The sequence below is a fragment of the Ambystoma mexicanum genome, chromosome 10, assembly GCF_040938575.1.
Source record: "Ambystoma mexicanum isolate Mex_15411 chromosome 10, UKY_AmexF1_1, whole genome shotgun sequence".
Lineage (NCBI taxonomy): Eukaryota > Metazoa > Chordata > Amphibia > Caudata > Ambystomatidae > Ambystoma > Ambystoma mexicanum.
Window position 1 is genome coordinate 1,280,800,159 of NC_090932.1, and position 18,584 is coordinate 1,280,818,742.

At 45.1% G+C, this 18,584-nt stretch overlaps 1 protein-coding gene across 3 annotated transcripts in view; it reads left to right on the forward strand.

Annotated features, from left to right (window-relative positions):
- NF2 (NF2, moesin-ezrin-radixin like (MERLIN) tumor suppressor) overlaps positions 1–18,584 on the forward strand; it is an 855,245-nt gene that overhangs the window by 156,116 nt on the left and 680,545 nt on the right. For 2 of the 3 annotated variants that reach the window (XM_069619277.1, XM_069619276.1), the window contains exons 4-5: positions 1,396–1,479; positions 5,053–5,121. In XM_069619277.1, coding sequence (XP_069475378.1) covers positions 1,396–1,479; positions 5,053–5,121 — 153 coding nt within the window. The remainder of the gene's footprint in view (positions 1–1,395; positions 1,480–5,052; positions 5,122–18,584) is intronic. The other variant, XM_069619278.1, reaches the window with a different exon arrangement.

Sequence of the window (18,584 nt, forward strand, 5' to 3'; positions counted from 1 at the left end):
AGTGACCTTGTAATTCTGTAACACTGTTGTTTGTCACATTTGCAACATGCTGACCTTGTAAGCTAAAAGCGCCCAGATACCCTTGGATTAGGCACGCTACATAAGTAATAAACTAAACTATATGACTTTGGTGAGCCTTGTGCAAAGAATATAGTAATTGTTCCTTGTTTGGATGAAGGTACAATTTATTTATTTATTTTTTGTTTCCTGTCTGTGGTTTACAAAGCATGTCTTTTTCCGAAAGCGTTTGTTCTATCCTACGTAGATTGTAGCGTTTTTACTTCCCTCGCATTAAACACAGCCGTTAGCTTAAGAACGTTAAGACAGTCGGTGTGTTATAAGAGAAATCTGAAAGAATCTCACCTCCAGATTTTGTATGTTGTGCTCGTACTTAGTAACCGTCCACACCAACTGTTAACCGCCAACGCACAGCCCCCGTATGGCAGACTGCAACACTTTGCAGTCCCCGTCGCAGACACCGCAAGGTTTAGAGTTCTGCAGGTGGAATGGGGCTTGCTCAGACTTGCACAGCAGTGATTCTGAAGAATGTCAAAGCTTCCCACTTAAACGACTGCAGAATGCAACACTTTGCAGTCAGTCTTCTTTTGTTCTCATCTGTCCTTTACTCTCGCCTTCTAGCTTACTTTTTGTTTTGCTCTTCTCTCTCAATATCACTTTCCCTCTTCCCTCTATTGCTCACATCTACTTTCTCTGTTCACCCTTGATCTTTCTATGCTCCCGATATACCACTTTGCAGCTTACTTCCTTTTCCCCCTACTTTCTCCACTCTCCTCTGTACTATTTTCCTCTTTCTTAACATTCGCTCTCCTCTTCTTTCCTTCACATTTCTTCTCACCCAATACTGCTTATTCTATTCTTCTCTACATCTTCTGTCGTTCACCTCTACTCAACGCTTTTCACCCTCAACACTCAACATGTTCCCCTCCTTTTTCCCGCTGCTCTTCTGCTTTGCTTCTGCTCATCCAACTCCTTCTCCTAGAATCATCTCCCGTTACTGCCTTTTAATCTGCTTTCTCCTCACTCATACTTCTTCCCTACTTTGTCTAACGTCTCTTCTCTCCCCAGTTGCTTCCAATTTTCCTTAACCCATTCCTTACCCTGCCTTTTCCACACCTGATCTCTTTCCTCCCCATCTGGATTACTTCTGCACCCCATACTTGCTTCCTTTCTTGTCCACTTTCAGTATGTTTGCTTCATTTAACTTTATATGCGGGTTCCTTCACACACATGCTCCCTGTTAATTATCCCCTGCTTGTTGTCCTGCTGTACTTAGCTCCACTCATCCCCGTTTGCTGCTTCTTGCTCTGTCTGTGCTTGCCTAATCTGCTCTTCCATATGCAGTCTTATTCCATTTTATCTCATTGTTCTTCACAGGTTAAAAAGCAGATTTTAGATGAGAAAATATTTTGCCCCCCTGAAGCATCAGTGCTCTTGGCATCCTATGCTGTCCAAGCCAAGGTATGGAGGGCAAAGCCTCACATCAGACTTATTATGTACCGTCATTATGTCAATTATTTAGCCTTAAAAGAGTGTCCTCCGTTTGTTTCAATGTCAACATTTCAGTGCTTTAATTCTACCTTTTCCTACCTCGTTGTTCCATCATGGGTGATGGATTGTGGCAGCTTTAAATGCTTTTCTTTGTCTGTCCTGTAATATCGATGTGGGTATTCATTAAACTTCAATGCTAAGCCACATCCTTTATTTTCTTCTCTATAATATTTTGACATAAGTGCCCAGTGTCCCACAGTTTTCAATGAACATCATCCTTCCATTTTTCTGCCCTCGCTGTTTGAAACTCCTTTCCTGATTCCTGGCTCAATCTCAGATTGTCCCCTTTCCCCAACCTTTTTTTTATTTTTTAGAACTCTGTTTATTAGGTAAAGAAACAACAAGTAAAAACAAGAACACAGCAGAATCCCAAAGCGTGGCAAATATTGTTTCATACCAAATTCACATTAATTTGGCCTGGCCATACATAATCACCCCGTGGCCACCCTCCCCCACCAGGCCCGTTCGCAACCCCCGCCCATCATCAACCGAGATCATCCCATTTCCCCCAGATCTTGTGAAACTTACTAAGATTACCTCTGTGGTGGTACACCATCTCCTCTAGGGACCTACACTGGTCCATGCCTTCCCTCCATTCAGCCACAGTTGGCATGTCACCCACCCCCCCACTTGGTGGCCAGGACCATCCTTGCCAGAGCCAGGCCTATGCTGATCAGTTGTCTAGTGCCTCCTCCAGGATATGCAATAGGGTTACGTTGGGTGCACCTCAGGATCTCACTCCCTTCCAGCCTGGATGATATGCGTAAAATCTTGTCCCAGTATGTCCTGATCCTGAGTCAAGTCCATATCATGTGGAAAAAGGGACCCATCCTCACCCTTACACTTCAGACAGATAGCACATTCGGGCCGCCCTATCCTGTGCAGGCTAACTCTTGAGTAATAAACCTGGTAAAAGACCTTTAGTTGTACCAAGGAAAGTCTGATAGACCTGTTGACTTCGCTGATGGCCATTTGTGCCTCCATCCATTCTTCTTCCAGTCCTACTATGTCCTGCTTCCATTTGGCTCGGACCCAATCCGGTCTTTGTGCATTAAAGTTGTTAACTGCCCGATATTTCCTTCTTTTCCAGGCGGCCTGAGAATAGATTAACCTCCAGTGGGGTATGGTCTAGGATATATTCACGTCCATTCCCAGTTGGCTGTGTAATGCATGTCATAAGCGTATATACATAGAAGGGTCCCTGGCCCCCAATCCATGCACTGCACAAAGGTCAGGGAAGGGCACCACCACACCCCCTTTAATGACATCCCTCACTGTGACTGTACCCTTGCCTGTCCATCTAGCGTGCTTTCCAAGCTTATGTGCCTCGGGTATGTGCGGGTTCTCCCATATTGGCATTCGTCCGTTATCACCCCTCTGTAACCCACAGCTTTCGTGACTGCTGCTCTGGCTTCTATGACACTATTGGCTGCTGACAGGTAGTCCCGACACCCCTCCTCCCCCAAGTCCCATCACCCCCGCGGGCCACCGTATATAACTCCTGCACCAGAGTCCTGGGGCTCGTGGCCTCCATCTCCAATCTCGTGTGCGCCAACCCGGCCCCCTGTGTACCCGCTCATTAGCTACCAAAAGCTGAGACGCTCAATAATATTTGCGTATGTAAGGTACCCCCAAGCCATCCTCCCACACCAAGTTAGTAAGGTATTTAAACGCTATGCGAGGGCTGCCATGCCCCACATAATGCCCTGGAGCATCAAGTTTATTCTGTTAAAAAAGTGATTTGGGTATTCTTACTAGGGTATTCTGCAATAGATATAACAGCCGGGGTAGAGTCACCATCTTAAAAAGGTTGGCCGTTCCCACCAAGGTCAACGGCAGGGTAGCCCAGCGCTTTGCATCTTCCTGCAACCGAGCCAGGACTGGATCTAGATTGTCTTGAAGAAAGCGTCCCTCGTCTACGTGAATCCTAATACCTAGGCAGGTGAACAATCTCTCTGCCCTATATAAGGGACAGCCCTCTGGGATTGCGTCCCTACTCCCCTTTACAGGAGCAATCACGGATTTACTCCAGTTAATCCTTAGCCTGCTGCGAGTAGCTATGGCCCTCAGACCTGTCCTCCTCGGGTCCCCCAAGTATAGCAATAAATCGTCAACTTGAAGCATCTTTTGACCACCCCCCCAATCAACAGGAGCCCAGCCGCTCGCTGGCATGATCTGCAGCAGCTCCCTCCGCCGCACTGCCCGAGTCCTTTGCAGAGTCTTCAAGCTGGCTGCCTTTCTGTCCTCGCTCCTGCTGCAGGTGTTTCACCTTTGATACAGCCGGAAGTCCCGTGTCTGACACCTCGATCCTGCCTCCACTGCCAGCCGCTGCTTTGCACCCACAGGATCCTGCAGTTTTGGATTTGCATGGGCCCGGGAGTGTCACTTTTAGATCGTGAACGGTAGCAGGCGGTTGGGTCAGACTCACCCAGCTGCATCTCCCAGTTCCTTATTACTCCTTTGTACCACAGCGTCTTCATGCCAGCGGCCATGTTGTCCCTATTCCGGCTGCTGGTACCTCTCCTGCAATTCAGCTGGTTTTCTCGGGTCCAAGGCCTCGATCCGCAACCACTGCTAGCCGCTGGTCTTCCTGCTCTGGAACCTGCCATTTGGCAATCACTTCTGCCCCGGGATGGCCCAGAAATTATTCCCCTCCTGTCCGTTCGGAGCAGAGTGACCAGAACATGCATCGTGCAACAGCACCCCTCTTTCCCCAACTTCTGGAGTTCAGTGTTTCCAATACAGCACAATATATCTTTTGATTTGATAATTCTTGCACGTGCAATTCCTCTCCACATTCCTATTGCACATATTAAATGTCTGCTTTGCCACATTCCACCTGCCTATCAGTTAACCCTTTTTTCCTTATGCATATCTGGTTTCCTTTTTCTCACCCCATTCACTGTTTATGGGTCATTTTATACCCTCCACGCATTTCTCTACTTGTCTGATCTTCACAGCTTCCTGGGATCACTGTTTTTCTCCAGTTCTTTGTGTTGCTAATTTCTCCTGTCTGCTCATGTGTTTTGGGTCCCTCGTGCTTCGAGGACCTATGCAGCCTCCTGCAGTTGTCTTTATGTACATAATGGATATTAAAATGAATGGGCACAGCTAGCCTGCTAGCTCACACCTCATTCCCTCCCTCGCTGCTAGCTGTCTTTTGTTTCCAATAGGTCTGCTTTTGTGTGAAACCCAATGACTCTGAATTTGAAAAATACTTAGGGGCCTAGCTCGGACAGTTGAGCCATAGACCAGTACTTTTTTTAATCTGAAACTGCATTATATCATTCTCATTACCAATGCCAATTTAATAAAGCAAAACACTAATCTGCGTGATTCAGATGGTGTTTTGACTAAAAGGCATTGCCAAATAGCAAATCCACTACTGTGAGTTTTGTCACTTTGCATGTCAAACTGAGAAGGAAGCGTTTACTGTTCAATAATGCCTTTCTCTGCTTATGTTTTCCCTTGCCGCTATTTCAGTTTGGAGATTACGACCCAAATGTACACAAGCGTGGATTCTTGGCACAAGAAGAGCTCCTTCCAAAGAGGGTAAGAATTGAAGATCCTCAAAGATTGGTCCTTCAGAAATTGAAGGACAGAGTATATTGGGAATATGGGCAGATTGTGAACTGGATGGAAGGTGCGAAACTGGATTTTGGGACAAATGGTTGAAATTTGGAGGATGAGACGGTGTAAAGAAAACCTAAGCAGTGTTGGTTGTGGGTTGTTTAATGATTGTAAATGGTCTAGACTCTAACGGGTGGGGGAATAGTAGGTGGGGAGCAGCCTCATAGGTAGGTGGAGGACAAGATGAGGATGTCACTGAGGTGGTATAGGGTAAATCTTATGTCTTTGATCCCCGGAGTTGGGATTGTGGGCACTTGATTTCGGGTGGACCGTGGTCAGCCTATGGAAGTTTATTAATACCCAGTAAGAGTTTCTGTATAAAGAATGACTGGAAGGTGCTTGCTGGCACGTTTGTTTTCTTTAGTCCTTATTTAGTGGTGAGACATCCCAGTTGCATACTAGGCTGGTGGAATTGGGCAAATGGTATTGATCTCTTCATGTAATGCTACATGTATATGTTCTAATCTACATTTGTCACATTCTGATTTTCCTCCATTTAAAGCCTGGCATAGGGCAAGGGGCACAGAAAGTGTTCCAGACTAGCGTGACCCCCCCACTCCATATTACTGTGCAATTAGTTAGTCCAAAATGTTTCTTACAATCCCCAAGTAATGATTTTCATGTAGATCTCCGTTTTTGCATACATACACTGAACCCAATCTGTTTCAATCTGTAATTAGGCACAGTAGATTTATTTATTGATTTTTCTAGTCGCAGAATGTCCGTTCTAGGGTCAAACCTATTTATCACTTGCCCATTAATGTGCTTCAGTGATTTCAGGCATTTGATTTTATTGAACCAATTCCACACGCCACTATTAATAATTGAGGATTTACCTCATTAATTAAGAGGGCATTAATGCATCCATCAATAAGTAGGTGCACAACTTTGTTAAAGTTAACATGCAAGTTGACAATAATGGTCATAATCTAGTATTTAGAAACCATGTCTGGCCTAAAGTTAGAACAAGTTTAATCTAATTAATAATACATTATGTTTTTATATGTCGATTGACATAAATATGTTTTGCTGTTCTCCAGAGCTGCCTAAGTTCCATGTTTGAGTGTGGAGCGGCTCGTTAAAGCGACTGGGGGAAGCAGGTGACTCTTGGGAAGCAGTGCGCTCTGCCATGCGACCCTTGAAGGGGTGGATTCCCAGTGTCTGTGTTAGGCAAGATTGTGTGCAGTACCCTTTGGGATAATACAGCAACCTTGTCCTCCTGGCAATAGAAACTCAACCTTTGGTATAAGTCTGTACTTCACAGGTTGGTAGTGTGGCTGAGCAGCCAGGCTTATCTCAAGGGGGGTCAATGTGAGCTGTAAGGTTGTAACACAGAGTTTCAAAGTGACAGTGTTCCAAATAAACACTTATACTCAAGGTTTCTTGATTAAACAATTATTTTAACAGTCAGTTATATAAGCCTTCTTCTGAAGGGAGCAACACATGTAACACTTATAGTATACTTCAAAACACACTCTGTTTCTCTAAATCAGATGATGCCCATTGGGGATGGTACACAGACACTTCCTACACCCTCAGGTGACTTAAATAGCTAGGGCACTGTGGACATTGATTTATCACTGGTACAGCAATACGGAGTTTGGTGTAAATGATTACATAGGGGAATACAACAAAGGTTAACAAATCATTCATAAACTGGTAAGTACTTTTTAAACCTTCCAGTGCAAAATAAATTGACCCTTTCCTGGAGGAAAGGCAAAAACACTGAGTCAGAGGTAGAAGAGTCTCTCAGGGAGCCAGGACAGTCAATGTTAGTCAAACAAAGTCTAAGGGCGCTGAAGATCCTCTTTGCAGGTAAGTAAAAGCCTTGCACAATATTTTGAGCAAAGTTTGTAGAAGTAAGATTCACTTTAAGGGCCACAAGCTGTGAGGCTTGTGAGGGGCAGAGCTGCAAGCAACTCTGCAATGGCAACCAAGACAAGTCTCAACTGAGAACAAATAAGGCTACACAACAAGAGCTAAGTCCTCTTAGGTTTACAGTACCTTTTGGTTAGAGGAAACAGTTCCAGCTGGCTTCTGTTCCTGTGTGGCTCTGCAGATCCTGTTGTTCCTGGTCCTCAGTCATGGGGACAAGAGGGAGGACTTCTGGGGACTCCTGCAACACAATGAGAAGGTCAGCGGCAGCAAAGGTCAAACTTCAATTCAGCGGCACTTCGCTGTTTCAGCACCTCACGTCTCAGCAAATGGCACCGCTGCGGTCTCTCGGATACCACTCTAGACCTTCTTTGCATCTGGGGTCCAGCACTCTGTTGACGTGGCTCAGGCTTGGTCAGTCCTGCTTTCTGGAAGTCCGAAGGATCTTCCTGGAGCTCAGGTCCGACTTAAAAGCGATGCCCTCCATCTGGTGTTACTCTCCCTGGAACTTCGGGTTCCAGCAGTAGCAGCAGTGGAAGTACAGCCAGCTTCGAGAGGATGTCCAGACGAGTTCACTTTGGGGTTGATTGGTCGCACCAACCCAAGGGGAGAAGTCATCCTTGCAGGTTGAGGCGAATTCCGAGCTTCAGCACAGGAGCAGGGCTTCATCGGGCAAACCAACGGTCCAGGAGTTGCCGCAGCTGTCTTTTCCAAATTCTTCTTCCAGTCCAGTGGTCAACTCTGTCTTCCAAGCCAAAAAGCCTCGCCTTTTATGCAGTTTTCTCCCATTCATTCCAGCCTAGCTGTCATTAACACAGCAGGGTGTTTCGGGCACCTCCCTCACTTACTGCCCCTGCCAGACACGCTGGAGCCAGTGGCGGGTTACACTCATGAATCCCGCCAAAGACAAAACGAGCAAAGGGACCAAACCTGGTAAAACTCAAGAAGGAACTTTCCAGCAAGAAATGGTGAAAAAACGTTGCACCCAAGGGTGCCTTACTGCAGCTGAAAGTGCAGCCCGCGGTAAAAACACACAATGATAGTAAAAATTAAAAGCACTGCCACCAGCCATTAATTGTAGACTGGGTAACATACAAATGCTACATGAGAAAATAGACAAAGGGGATACTAAGTAACCCCTCCAGCACTCTATGGTAGTGTGTGCTGGGTCTAGAAAGTTACAAAATGTAAGTAAAGTCAATTTCACTTAATTGCTCTTGGAAACAGTAGTTTTCACCAAGAGAAGGTATTTAAACCTTTGGTAAATCTAAAAGACTTCCCTGTGCCACTGCACTGAAGGTGCTTTGTGTCACAATGTAAAGATTGCCTATGGAGTTTGTCAGACTCCAAAATCAGTCCAAATCACCGAAAAATACCTGAGAGAGTGGGAAAAAGGTCTCACTCTCTCCAGGTTAGAAATTAAAAGTCCTAAAGTCCAGCAAAAAGAGCTGGTGGTCTCTAAGGTAGAAGGGAATTTGCACATTTCTGCGAATTCTCCCTAACATTCGCACCCCCAGTCCCCCAGACTAAGGGACAGGAGGATTTAATCCACCCCCGGATGAATCTCCTTACTCCAGTCGGTCATACTTCCTGGAGAGACCATCAGCATTTTGGTGATACACCCTGACCTGTGTTCTATGGTGAAATCAAACCCCTGAAGGCTGATTGGCCATTTTAACAATTTGCATTAACCATCTCAAGTGTTTGTGGTCTGTTTGAATTACAAAAGTAGACCATACAAGTATGGTCTAAACTTCTTCAAAGACCACACAATGGCAAAACATTCACGTTCTATGGTTGCCCAGCTTGTTTCTCTGTCCTTCAGTTTCCTACTGATGAAGCAGATTGGGTGTTCCCTTCTTTCTCATCCAGCTGACTCAGAACTGCACCTATTCCTGTATCTGAAGCATCCGTTTGCACAATAAAGGATTGGTTGTAGTCAGGAGCTCTCAAGACTGGAGCATGACAAAGGGCTTTCTTAAATCCTTCAAATGCCTTGGTGCACTCCTCGTTCCACCTGACCTTCTTGGGGAATTTGGGTGAGGAGATCACATTCAAGGGAGAAGCTATGGTCCCATAGTTCTCAATGAAGTTCCTGTAGTAATCCGTGCGACCTAGAAAGGCGCTCACTTGGGTTTTAGTAGTAGGGGTGGCCCAGTCTTGTACAGCTTGTACTTTGCTAGGCAATTGCCTTATTTCACCTCCTCCTACCTCATGTCCAAGGTAGACTACTTTAGTCTGACCAATTTGACATTTACTTGCCTTTCTGGTCAGATGGGCCTGCTCAAGAGCCTGCAATACATATCTTAAGTGGTCAATATGCTCTTTACAAATCGGGCTGTACACTGCAATGTCATCCAAGTATGCCATGCAGAAGTCCTCCATCCCATTCAGAACATGATTCTGTAAATGCTAACAATTACAATGGCAGAGGTCTCCTTCAATAAAAGTGCTGTCGCAAAAGTGCTGTCTTCACAACACCGCCAGGAGTGCAGTGTCTGAGTGAGCTCCTGAGGTTACATATTCAGGGCCTTTTATAGCAAAAATGTTAACATAGAGCCCTATGGCTGTCAACAGGATACACATATTTAATTGCAATTTCCTGCCAGGAATACTTTAGCTGTTTTCTCTGGAAGGGGTACAAAGACCGGGGCAAGGGTAATCTTTACATCTAGTTCAGAAAAATGCACGGATATCAAACGGAGGCTGTTTTCGCTTCCATTCCAAAGGAAGCGCACAGATGGCGAACAATGGCAGCACATCTATCTTGCAGGATGACGCACAGATGTCGGACAAAGATTCCCCTTTCACATGCATTCCAGGAAAGAGCAAATGTCAAACAGAGACAGCTTATGCATACATTGCAGGAAAGAATGCAGATGTTGGATAATTACTATTCAAACATACATGCATTGGGAGACAGGGCAAGAAGGTCAGAAAGACTTGTTTTCGTACATGCTACAGGAAGGGACCTGAAGCCCGCACATTGTGGGAAGGAATGCAAAGAGGCCTGCCAGGGGCTGTTATGTATGCATTGCAGGAAAGACGAGCAGAGGCCGGACATTCCTGAATCTATGGCTACTGTTTGGTCAAGGCAAACCCAGGGGAGGCAGCTGCAGAGCTTGCGTGTGAACACAGACTGGCTGAGCCGTCAGTTTCAGGGCAAACTGGATCTATAATGTGAACAGTGTTTTAGTCTTGCTGAGGTAAACTTAGAGAAATTAATTTTATATTAACAGACTACCCTTTTGCATCAGCGAGACGACATCTCAACAGGGCCATACTTGCTTGATCTCGAGAGATGTGTCATCCAGTTCATACTCATTGTCAGAAACATCATTTTTATGCAACTCCGCCATTGCCCTTTACATGCATATTATTTCATTGGTCAGCATCGTATTGGTGGGTCTAAGTCTCAGGGCGTTCATCACGTTTTTACAACAATCGCCTACAATGAAAATACATAAAGGGAGCACTGTATGCAGCAGCAGCAGGCTGCTATTGCTCCCCCAATAACCAAAATAGGAACAAGGAGTTTCAAACCCCGGGACCTGATCAAGTCCCAAAACCATAATTCATTCCCGTCCCCAATGGCATAATGTATTTGAGCTGCCATTTTATGCATCTCATCAGTGCCCTTAAAAATATCAGGACTGTAGTTCGGTATTAGAGTGCAACATGATATTCCAATTAATTTACAAGCTCCTCCTACTTTTGCCAATATTGTATCTAATACCAGGCGGTTTTGTAATGTGAAGATCCGAGTAGATCGCATCTCAGCAGTGATATTTGAGCGGATGTCACTAGTGACATTAAGTTCCTTTTCTACTAATTTGGCCAGATGCCTAATGTCTCAGGAGTTCATCATTATTCCTGCTGGTAACGACATACCCTTTATAAAGTCGAAAAATTCCTGCCAGGTAGTATCTTCATTATTAAAAATACCTCGCTTCCTTCACTTATACTTTCCAATATTTGCTAAGACTTTCTCTTTTCTATGTTTTGTGTTTACTCCCTCCAAAGGTTTATAATGTAAACCCAATAATAGATAACAGATGGTACACCTGCCCATCCAATAGCGAGGCAACCAATGGAAAGCTTCATTTCCACAAACATACACTGCTCCCGGCAGGGCCAGGAGAGGCATTGTAAAACTATTTAGGTCTACTGTCATCTGACAGTTGTGCTTGCCCAGAAAAATTCCTTTATTGTGCGTCTGTTCCGTTCTACATTGGTCACGCTGATCAGAGGGGGGATTGCTGCCTTTCCCCCTCTATAAAAAAAATATAGAGCAGGGCTTGGGTGTCCTTCACAAGTGGGCAGATTTATTCAAATATAGGGTAGCGTTGGGTGTCATTGGAATGTCACGCAATAAGCTATTTCGCAAGGGTATACATGTATCATTGTCTGCGGGCACCGCATACCACTCTGGTCCGCTATCATGGCTGTGGGGAACATGCGTGCATATGTAACAATTAGTCCTATTTAATACCTGATTTGTATCATTCATCCATCTCAGGATACTCTTCTGAGGGTGCCTTTTCCGGTACTCTTGATCCACATGGAGAATAGTCATCGGTTCCGGGGTCAGGGGTTGTATCAATCTACTGCCTAGCGTTATGAGCAGCATAAAGCCTATTGCTATCAGCATACATACAGTAAATATAGTAATTTTCTCCTTCAGAGTACATGCATACCTATCAACTCTCTGGCGTTTCTGCCCCCTATCATCATTCATACACATTAGTTCAATATTATCCATATTTAACAACCTACTTTGTTCCCTCGCACAGAGCTAATCTCGTGGCTGATTTCCGGAACTTGGCTGTCAAAATACAATATACAATTATTCACACAATGTCCAATAATCCTAATGATTACCCTAACGGTGCCATCCATTTATGCGCTATATCGCAAGGGTTGCACAGTATAACCCATCCTGCTGTTACCTCTTCCGGCACCTTTCTTGACACGTCTCGGTGAGGCTACTTTCGTACATTTGAGGGGCTGTGGAGGCCACTTCATCTGTATTTTCAATTATCCTAGCTGGCCCCGACCCTTTACTAAGCCGGTCTCTCTGCCAGGTGTCAAGAGTCCAAACATAGGCAATTAATGCTGTTTCCTAGGGCGTAGGTTGTACCTTGGAGTGTCCTCTGTTGGTCTGGATGTAAAATGGTCTGTGTCCTTGGTTGGGGGGTAGAATATCTGAGGTGCTGCTCACTTAATGTGGTTTGCATGTATCCAAGTCTTATGGCTGGTAACCTTCATCGCCGTCTGTGTTTCCAATAAGACCAGATAAGATCCTTTCCACCGGGCCTGCAAGCAGGTGGTTCGGTCAAAACTTTTTATCAACACATAATGTCCAGGTTTGATGGAGTGCCCCGCTCCCTCTAGGACTGATCAAGCCGCTTCCTTCACCTGTTGATGGATAATAGTTTGTGTGAGTTCAACAAGGTATTCCCTCACCAATGGCTGTTCAATATTTCCAATAGCTTTGGGCTTTGGTATGGACCATGCATTTGGAGGTCGGCCCATCACGATTTCAAAAGGTGACATTTTGTGTGTCCCTTTTGGAGTAGTCGGCATGCTGAGCAATGCCAAAGGTAGTGCATTTGGCCATTTCACAGTTGTGGGCACACACGTTTTGGCCAACTTATTCTTCACCACAGAGTTGGCTCGTTCAATAACACCAGCTGATTTTGGGTGATAGACGGAGTGGAATCGCTGGTCAATCGCTAAGGCAGTGCAGACATATTTTACAACTTGACCAATAAAATGTACTCCATTGTCAGAATACAGCAGGCTGGGTGCCGTATACTGGGGCACCCAATATTTCAATTTGGCAACTGGCTTCATTTGTATAAAGTCCATGTATACCACTGGTTGCGTGGGGAGCCTGCTATGACCTGCTGGCACCTTTATATATTTACCTACGTTATGCTGGAGGCAGATGGTGCACTGTGATGCCCATCTCAGGCAGTATGACCCAATTTTCTGATTTTTCCATACTTTGCTCAGAATGTCCTCCATTGCACTTGCATTACTACTTCTTCAATGGCTCTTCCTACTCTACCCTCCCCCTTTCCTTCCACATCCCTCTGCATCATGTTACATTCTGGAAGGGCCATTTACAGTGTTCTGCGGCATATTTAGCCACCTGCTCTGCCAAATCATTTTCTTGACCCACAAAATCTACTATCTTTCTGTGGGCGGAGCACTTCACTATAGCCACCCGAGCGGGCTCAGCCAATGCCGCTAATAATTTGCTTAACAAATCACCATGCTTTATTTTGGTACCATGTGAGGTAAGAAACCCTCTTTCTTTTCATAGTAGGCCATAATTAAAGGCCACACCATAGGCTGAATCCGTATAGATGGTTACAGCTAAGTCCTTGCTTAATTCTAAACCCTTTGTCAATGCCTTTAATTCTGCAGCTCGTGCTGATAACTCAGGTATGCGCTCCATATGGACAATATCATTTTCAGTTGTTATCGCATACCCGGCCACTGTTTCCCCGCTTTCCAATTTGTAACATGAGCCATCACAAAATAGAATCCCATCACATTCTTCAACGGAAGGTCACTCCGGTCGACCCTACCTCGGGTCTGTTCATCAGTGCGTATTAAACAGTCATGCATATCTTGGTCTCCCTCCCCACTTGGCAAGGGCAAAGGGGATGCTGGATTCAAAGTATTGCATCTCATAATAGTCACATTTGGTGCAAATAATGTCAATTCGTACAGTTAGGCGGGCTGCCGTCAAATGCTGAGCCTGTGTTCTATTGAGCAACACATCCACAGCATGGGGTACCCTTACGGTTATTGCAGGCCCTAACACTAAACCAGCGCTCTGCTTAAGTGCTACTGCGGCTGCAGCAACTGATCTCATGCATGGGGGCAGTGCAGCTGCCACACTATCCAAAGTGCCAGAAAAATAAGCTCAAGGCCTCTGCCTTCCATTTTGTCCCTGAGTTAATACAGACTGGGCACAACCTTCTTGTTCATGTACGAAAAGGTTAAATGGCTTGCCGTAATTGGGTGTCCCGAGTCCCGGGGCACTACACCAAGCGCTTTTTAAAGTGTTGCAGGCCTCTCTCATTTCCTGCGTGCAAATGAAGGGAGTCTGATCTTTTTCTGTTTTTAAACATTGTAACAGGGGCTTGGCCAGCAGTGATAACTCAGGGACCCAATGACGGCAATATGAAGTAATACCTAACAGGTGTCTCAATTCTCTAAAAGTACCAGGATAGGCCATTTCTTGGATCACTTGTATCCTTTCAGGTGACAGTGATCGACCCTCTGCAGTGAGAACATAACGCAAGTAGTCAACTTTTACCTGTACATATTGCATTTTCTTAAGCGACACTTTGTGGCCATGGTATGCCAAATGTTGTAATACAATCAAGGTACCTTCCTTACAACCCAATTCGGTATCTCCACATATTAGGATGTCATCCACATACGGTATGAGCATTACCCCTGGGGGCAATAGAACTTCATCCAACTGTTGTGTTAATGGTTGACTAAAAAATAGCCGGACTCTCTATGTACCCTTAGGGTGCTCGGCAAAACCTGTATTGCTGCTGTGCTAATGCAAAGGAGAAAAGAGGTCTAGATTCTTCAGCTAAGGGTATGGCGAAAAAGGCATCATCCAAATCAAGTCACACTGGGGACAACTGGATATCTTGGATCCGCAACTTTGTTGATTTTGTCGTAAGTCAATAATAAACCTATAAGGGGTCACTTCATCTCCTTTCTTATGGACAGGTAACACAGGAGAATTACATGGACTGTCATCACACTCTTCAACAAGCTGCATTAAATCTGTACAATTTTTACTAATGCTGCTTCTCCCTCTGTTGATATTCTATATTGTGTTGTCTGTGGCAGAGGAACCCCATCTTTTACTTTTATCACGACAGGGGGGATATTCAGAACACCTATATCATTACTGCCAGCAGCCCAAAGCGCTGGGGCAGCGCCTGTAGTTCTGGAGGCAAGGGTTCAGCCAGATAACAACCTCCCATTTTGGATTTACGTGTAGTCATGCGAACACCTGCCGGTGAACAATAAATAGTTGCATTTAAGGCTTTCAAAAGTACCAATCCAAGGAGATTTTCAGGACCCTTGTCGGTTAGTAACACTTTTTTTTTTTTTGCCAATTTCACTCCACATATAGATGTCTCAATTTTCTGAGAAACCGGAGTACATATGGGTTCCCCACCAAACCCTACAGATGCCTTATTTCCACCCGATAGTGGATCTGAGGGGACGGTCTTGACATCAACCGAGCTGTTATCTGCTCCGGTGTCAACCAAGCATTTAACGGTGGGGGGGTGCTGTCCTATTTGTAATTTAACATGAGGTCCTCTCTGATCTATAGGAACACACACTGTCTCCCCAGGTTCACTAAGGGTGTTTCAACAGAATGTTGCAGTATAATCTAAAAACATCATTCCACTCAATTTATCCTCCACAAACCCATTGCCATTCACTCCAACCATTTGTCGTTGTGGGGCGCCTGCTTAACACATTACCCACCGGGTTATTGAATCTCCCGCTCCCTTGGGGTGGCCCTGTAACAGTTCTCCCACGTCCCCTACCTCTTCCTCCTAATTGCTAACTGTTCCGTGCCATTAGCACAGGACAGTTATTCTTCCAATGTCCTGTCTGTCTACAAAATGAGCACTGGTCCAGCCTGGGTGGTGTCCATTGCTGGGCGCCCCCTGCAGCATTTTTCACCTGGGGCCTCTGGTCCTTGGGTTTATTAGAACGTGCCTGCAGTAATTGTTGCATTAATACTTTCTTTTTTAAGTTTCTGTCTGCCTGTCTTTTACCTTCCATTTCTTCCTCTTGTCGTTTGTAATATTTAGCCATTTCTAGGATCGGAGACTGGGTGCTTGCTTACCAAGTACTTGCACCTAATTTAAGTGGCTGTTTAATTCCTTTACGTAAGCCCTTCACAAAGCCCATGGTGAAATATCTCTGGCCGTAGGGTCACTAACAGACTGCCCACTGTGCGCCTTGAATGCACCTTCAAATCTCAAGAAATAGTCCCCAACTGTGTCTGCAGGGCCCTGTATAACGGCATCCATTTTCTCAACATTCACGTCCACCTATGGCAGTACCTCAGTCAATGCCTTCAACATTCTTGTCCCTAAAGTTTTTTCATCTTGTCAGGAATAGGGTCAGTTGGTTGCCGGTCCTTATCTTGCTGTTCTAATGCGCCCCACAAAATAGCGTATCTGGGGTGATTTTGCAATCTAAAAGGTTCCCATACATCAGCCGGGGTTACTGCAGACATTACATGATTAATGTCCTGCAAAGTCAAAGTACACATTTTAAACAACGCTCTGTTCTCTGTAGAATCCTGCAGCATTAGTCCTAGGGTTTGGGGTGCTCTTTGCTATGCTAAACAATTCTGCCCTGGTAAGAGGTACATAGACGTATGTCTTGGTTATCACTGGGGCCTTGCTTGGGTCTGCATTCGCTGTGACAATAGGCACACATTCTCTTAGGGGTGCCATAGTTTGGATCTTTGGGAGAAACACTTCTAACAATCCCTTGAAAGACCTACATGTCCTAAGGGGGTCCTCTTTTTCCCAGTTAGTCGTATGTCCCTAATTCGGCTTTGCATTCTCTCACCTTCTGGCAAACATTCTCTTGCCCGCCCTCCTTACATTCAGGTCCTAAACTTTCCAGGAGTCCATCCAGGCACACAAGTTGCATAGCCTTGCTATGTGTAGAAAATACTCCTGTCCAGTGGTCCAGCTTCCCTCCCTCCTTTTCACCAAGTATTCTTTCAATTAAATTGTCAGCAGTTATTTTGGCATCTTTGAGGTCTTGCCTTCTCCTTCCCTTTTCCTGTTCCTCCCCTATTTCCTGGTCATTGTAGTCTTTCATAACTTTTGTTACCCCCTGCACTATCTGGGTGTATTTATCCCACAGGGCTGCCCGATCCTTCTCAGTGCTAAGGCTCTGATAAACTTCATACAACCCCGGGGGCCACTGGCACCTAGCCTCATTTCTCAACCACTGATGAACAAGATCACTATGCATTTTCATTACCTGCCGGAATTCCTTCTTTTGGCAGGTATATAACTTTTGCACGACCCTTGCCTCTGGGTCATTAAACATGTCTATGCAGTGTTTTTCTAAATTTGCAAATTCATCCTGTGAAAAGGCAGGATATCTAGTCAAATTCCCTCCTTCCACCTCTTCGGTACTGTTTGGGTCCATAGTGCCAGACTGGTGGATAGATGGGGGTGGGAATGCAGAGGGAGCTGCAGAGGGGATAGTAGGCCCAATTTTAGATTGGGACATGACGGGCATTGTCAGTCGCAAAAGATTCTCTGTTAATCTGATTGCATCTTGATCAGTCTCACTGTCGGGACTGGCGGTTTCCTTTCCTGTTTTCGGTAGGTGGGGGTACATACCTTTACTGTCTTTTATGAGAGCCACTCCGTCTTTCATGTCTATTTTCTTTTCGAATTCCTGATCGTCTTACTCGCATGCTTTCTGTGCTATAGAGCGTTTTTGTTTCTTCCTATCCTTCTTTTCTTCCGTCATTTTATGTTTGATGGCCTCTATTCGCCATTGGTGAACGGCATCCTGCTGAGCGGGGCAGACCTTTTTCCTTAACAATACCAATTCTAAATGCTCAATGGTTTTTAAACAAAAAGTTCCTGCCTGTGGCCATTGGCACTGCACAGATTTCTTGGTATATTCCTCACAATTATTACAAAATTGTATTGCTCCCAACCCTTGACTAGTTAACATCTGATAACATGGGGTGCCCTCAGCAGGTGCACAAATAGGTTTCTCATTACAAGTTTCTATCACACCAATTATCCATTTTCAACAATATATCTTTACCAAGATCAAAAATACGTACCATAAAACTGATACCAATGTGGCTTACCGTCCACCAATACAATATCTGCAGATACAATCAATTCACTACACCACTGGAGATCCCCGTCCTCTGTCGAGTTAATTGGTCTCCGGCAGAGCAGCCTCCTATCACCCATACTGAACCAGTCTTATCAATGAGGACAGCGCTGTTTGTGCATCAAAGGTGCAATAGATGTGGGGCCCCGCTGTCGGCGTTGTAAGACAGGGTTTAATGGGGGGCACTCTTCAAAGCGATGGGCTACCGCTGCAAAGCTTGCCCAGGGACGCCAATTTGTAAATGCTAACAATTACAATGGCAGAGGTCACTAGTAAGTGAGGTCAACAATTATTTATTTAGTCAAGACAAGAGCTTTCGTGAAAGGGCTGACTTCACTACACTGCTAGGAGTGCGCTGTCCGAGTGAGCTCCTGAGGTTGCAAATTCAGGGCCTTTTATAGCAAAGGTTAGCATGGAGCTCTATGGCTGTCAAAAACAGGATACACATACGTAATTGCAATTTCCTGCCAGGAATACTTTAGCTGTTTTCTCAGGAAGGGGTACAAAGACCGGGGCAAGGGTCATCTTTACATATAGTTCAGAAAAATGCACGGATGTCA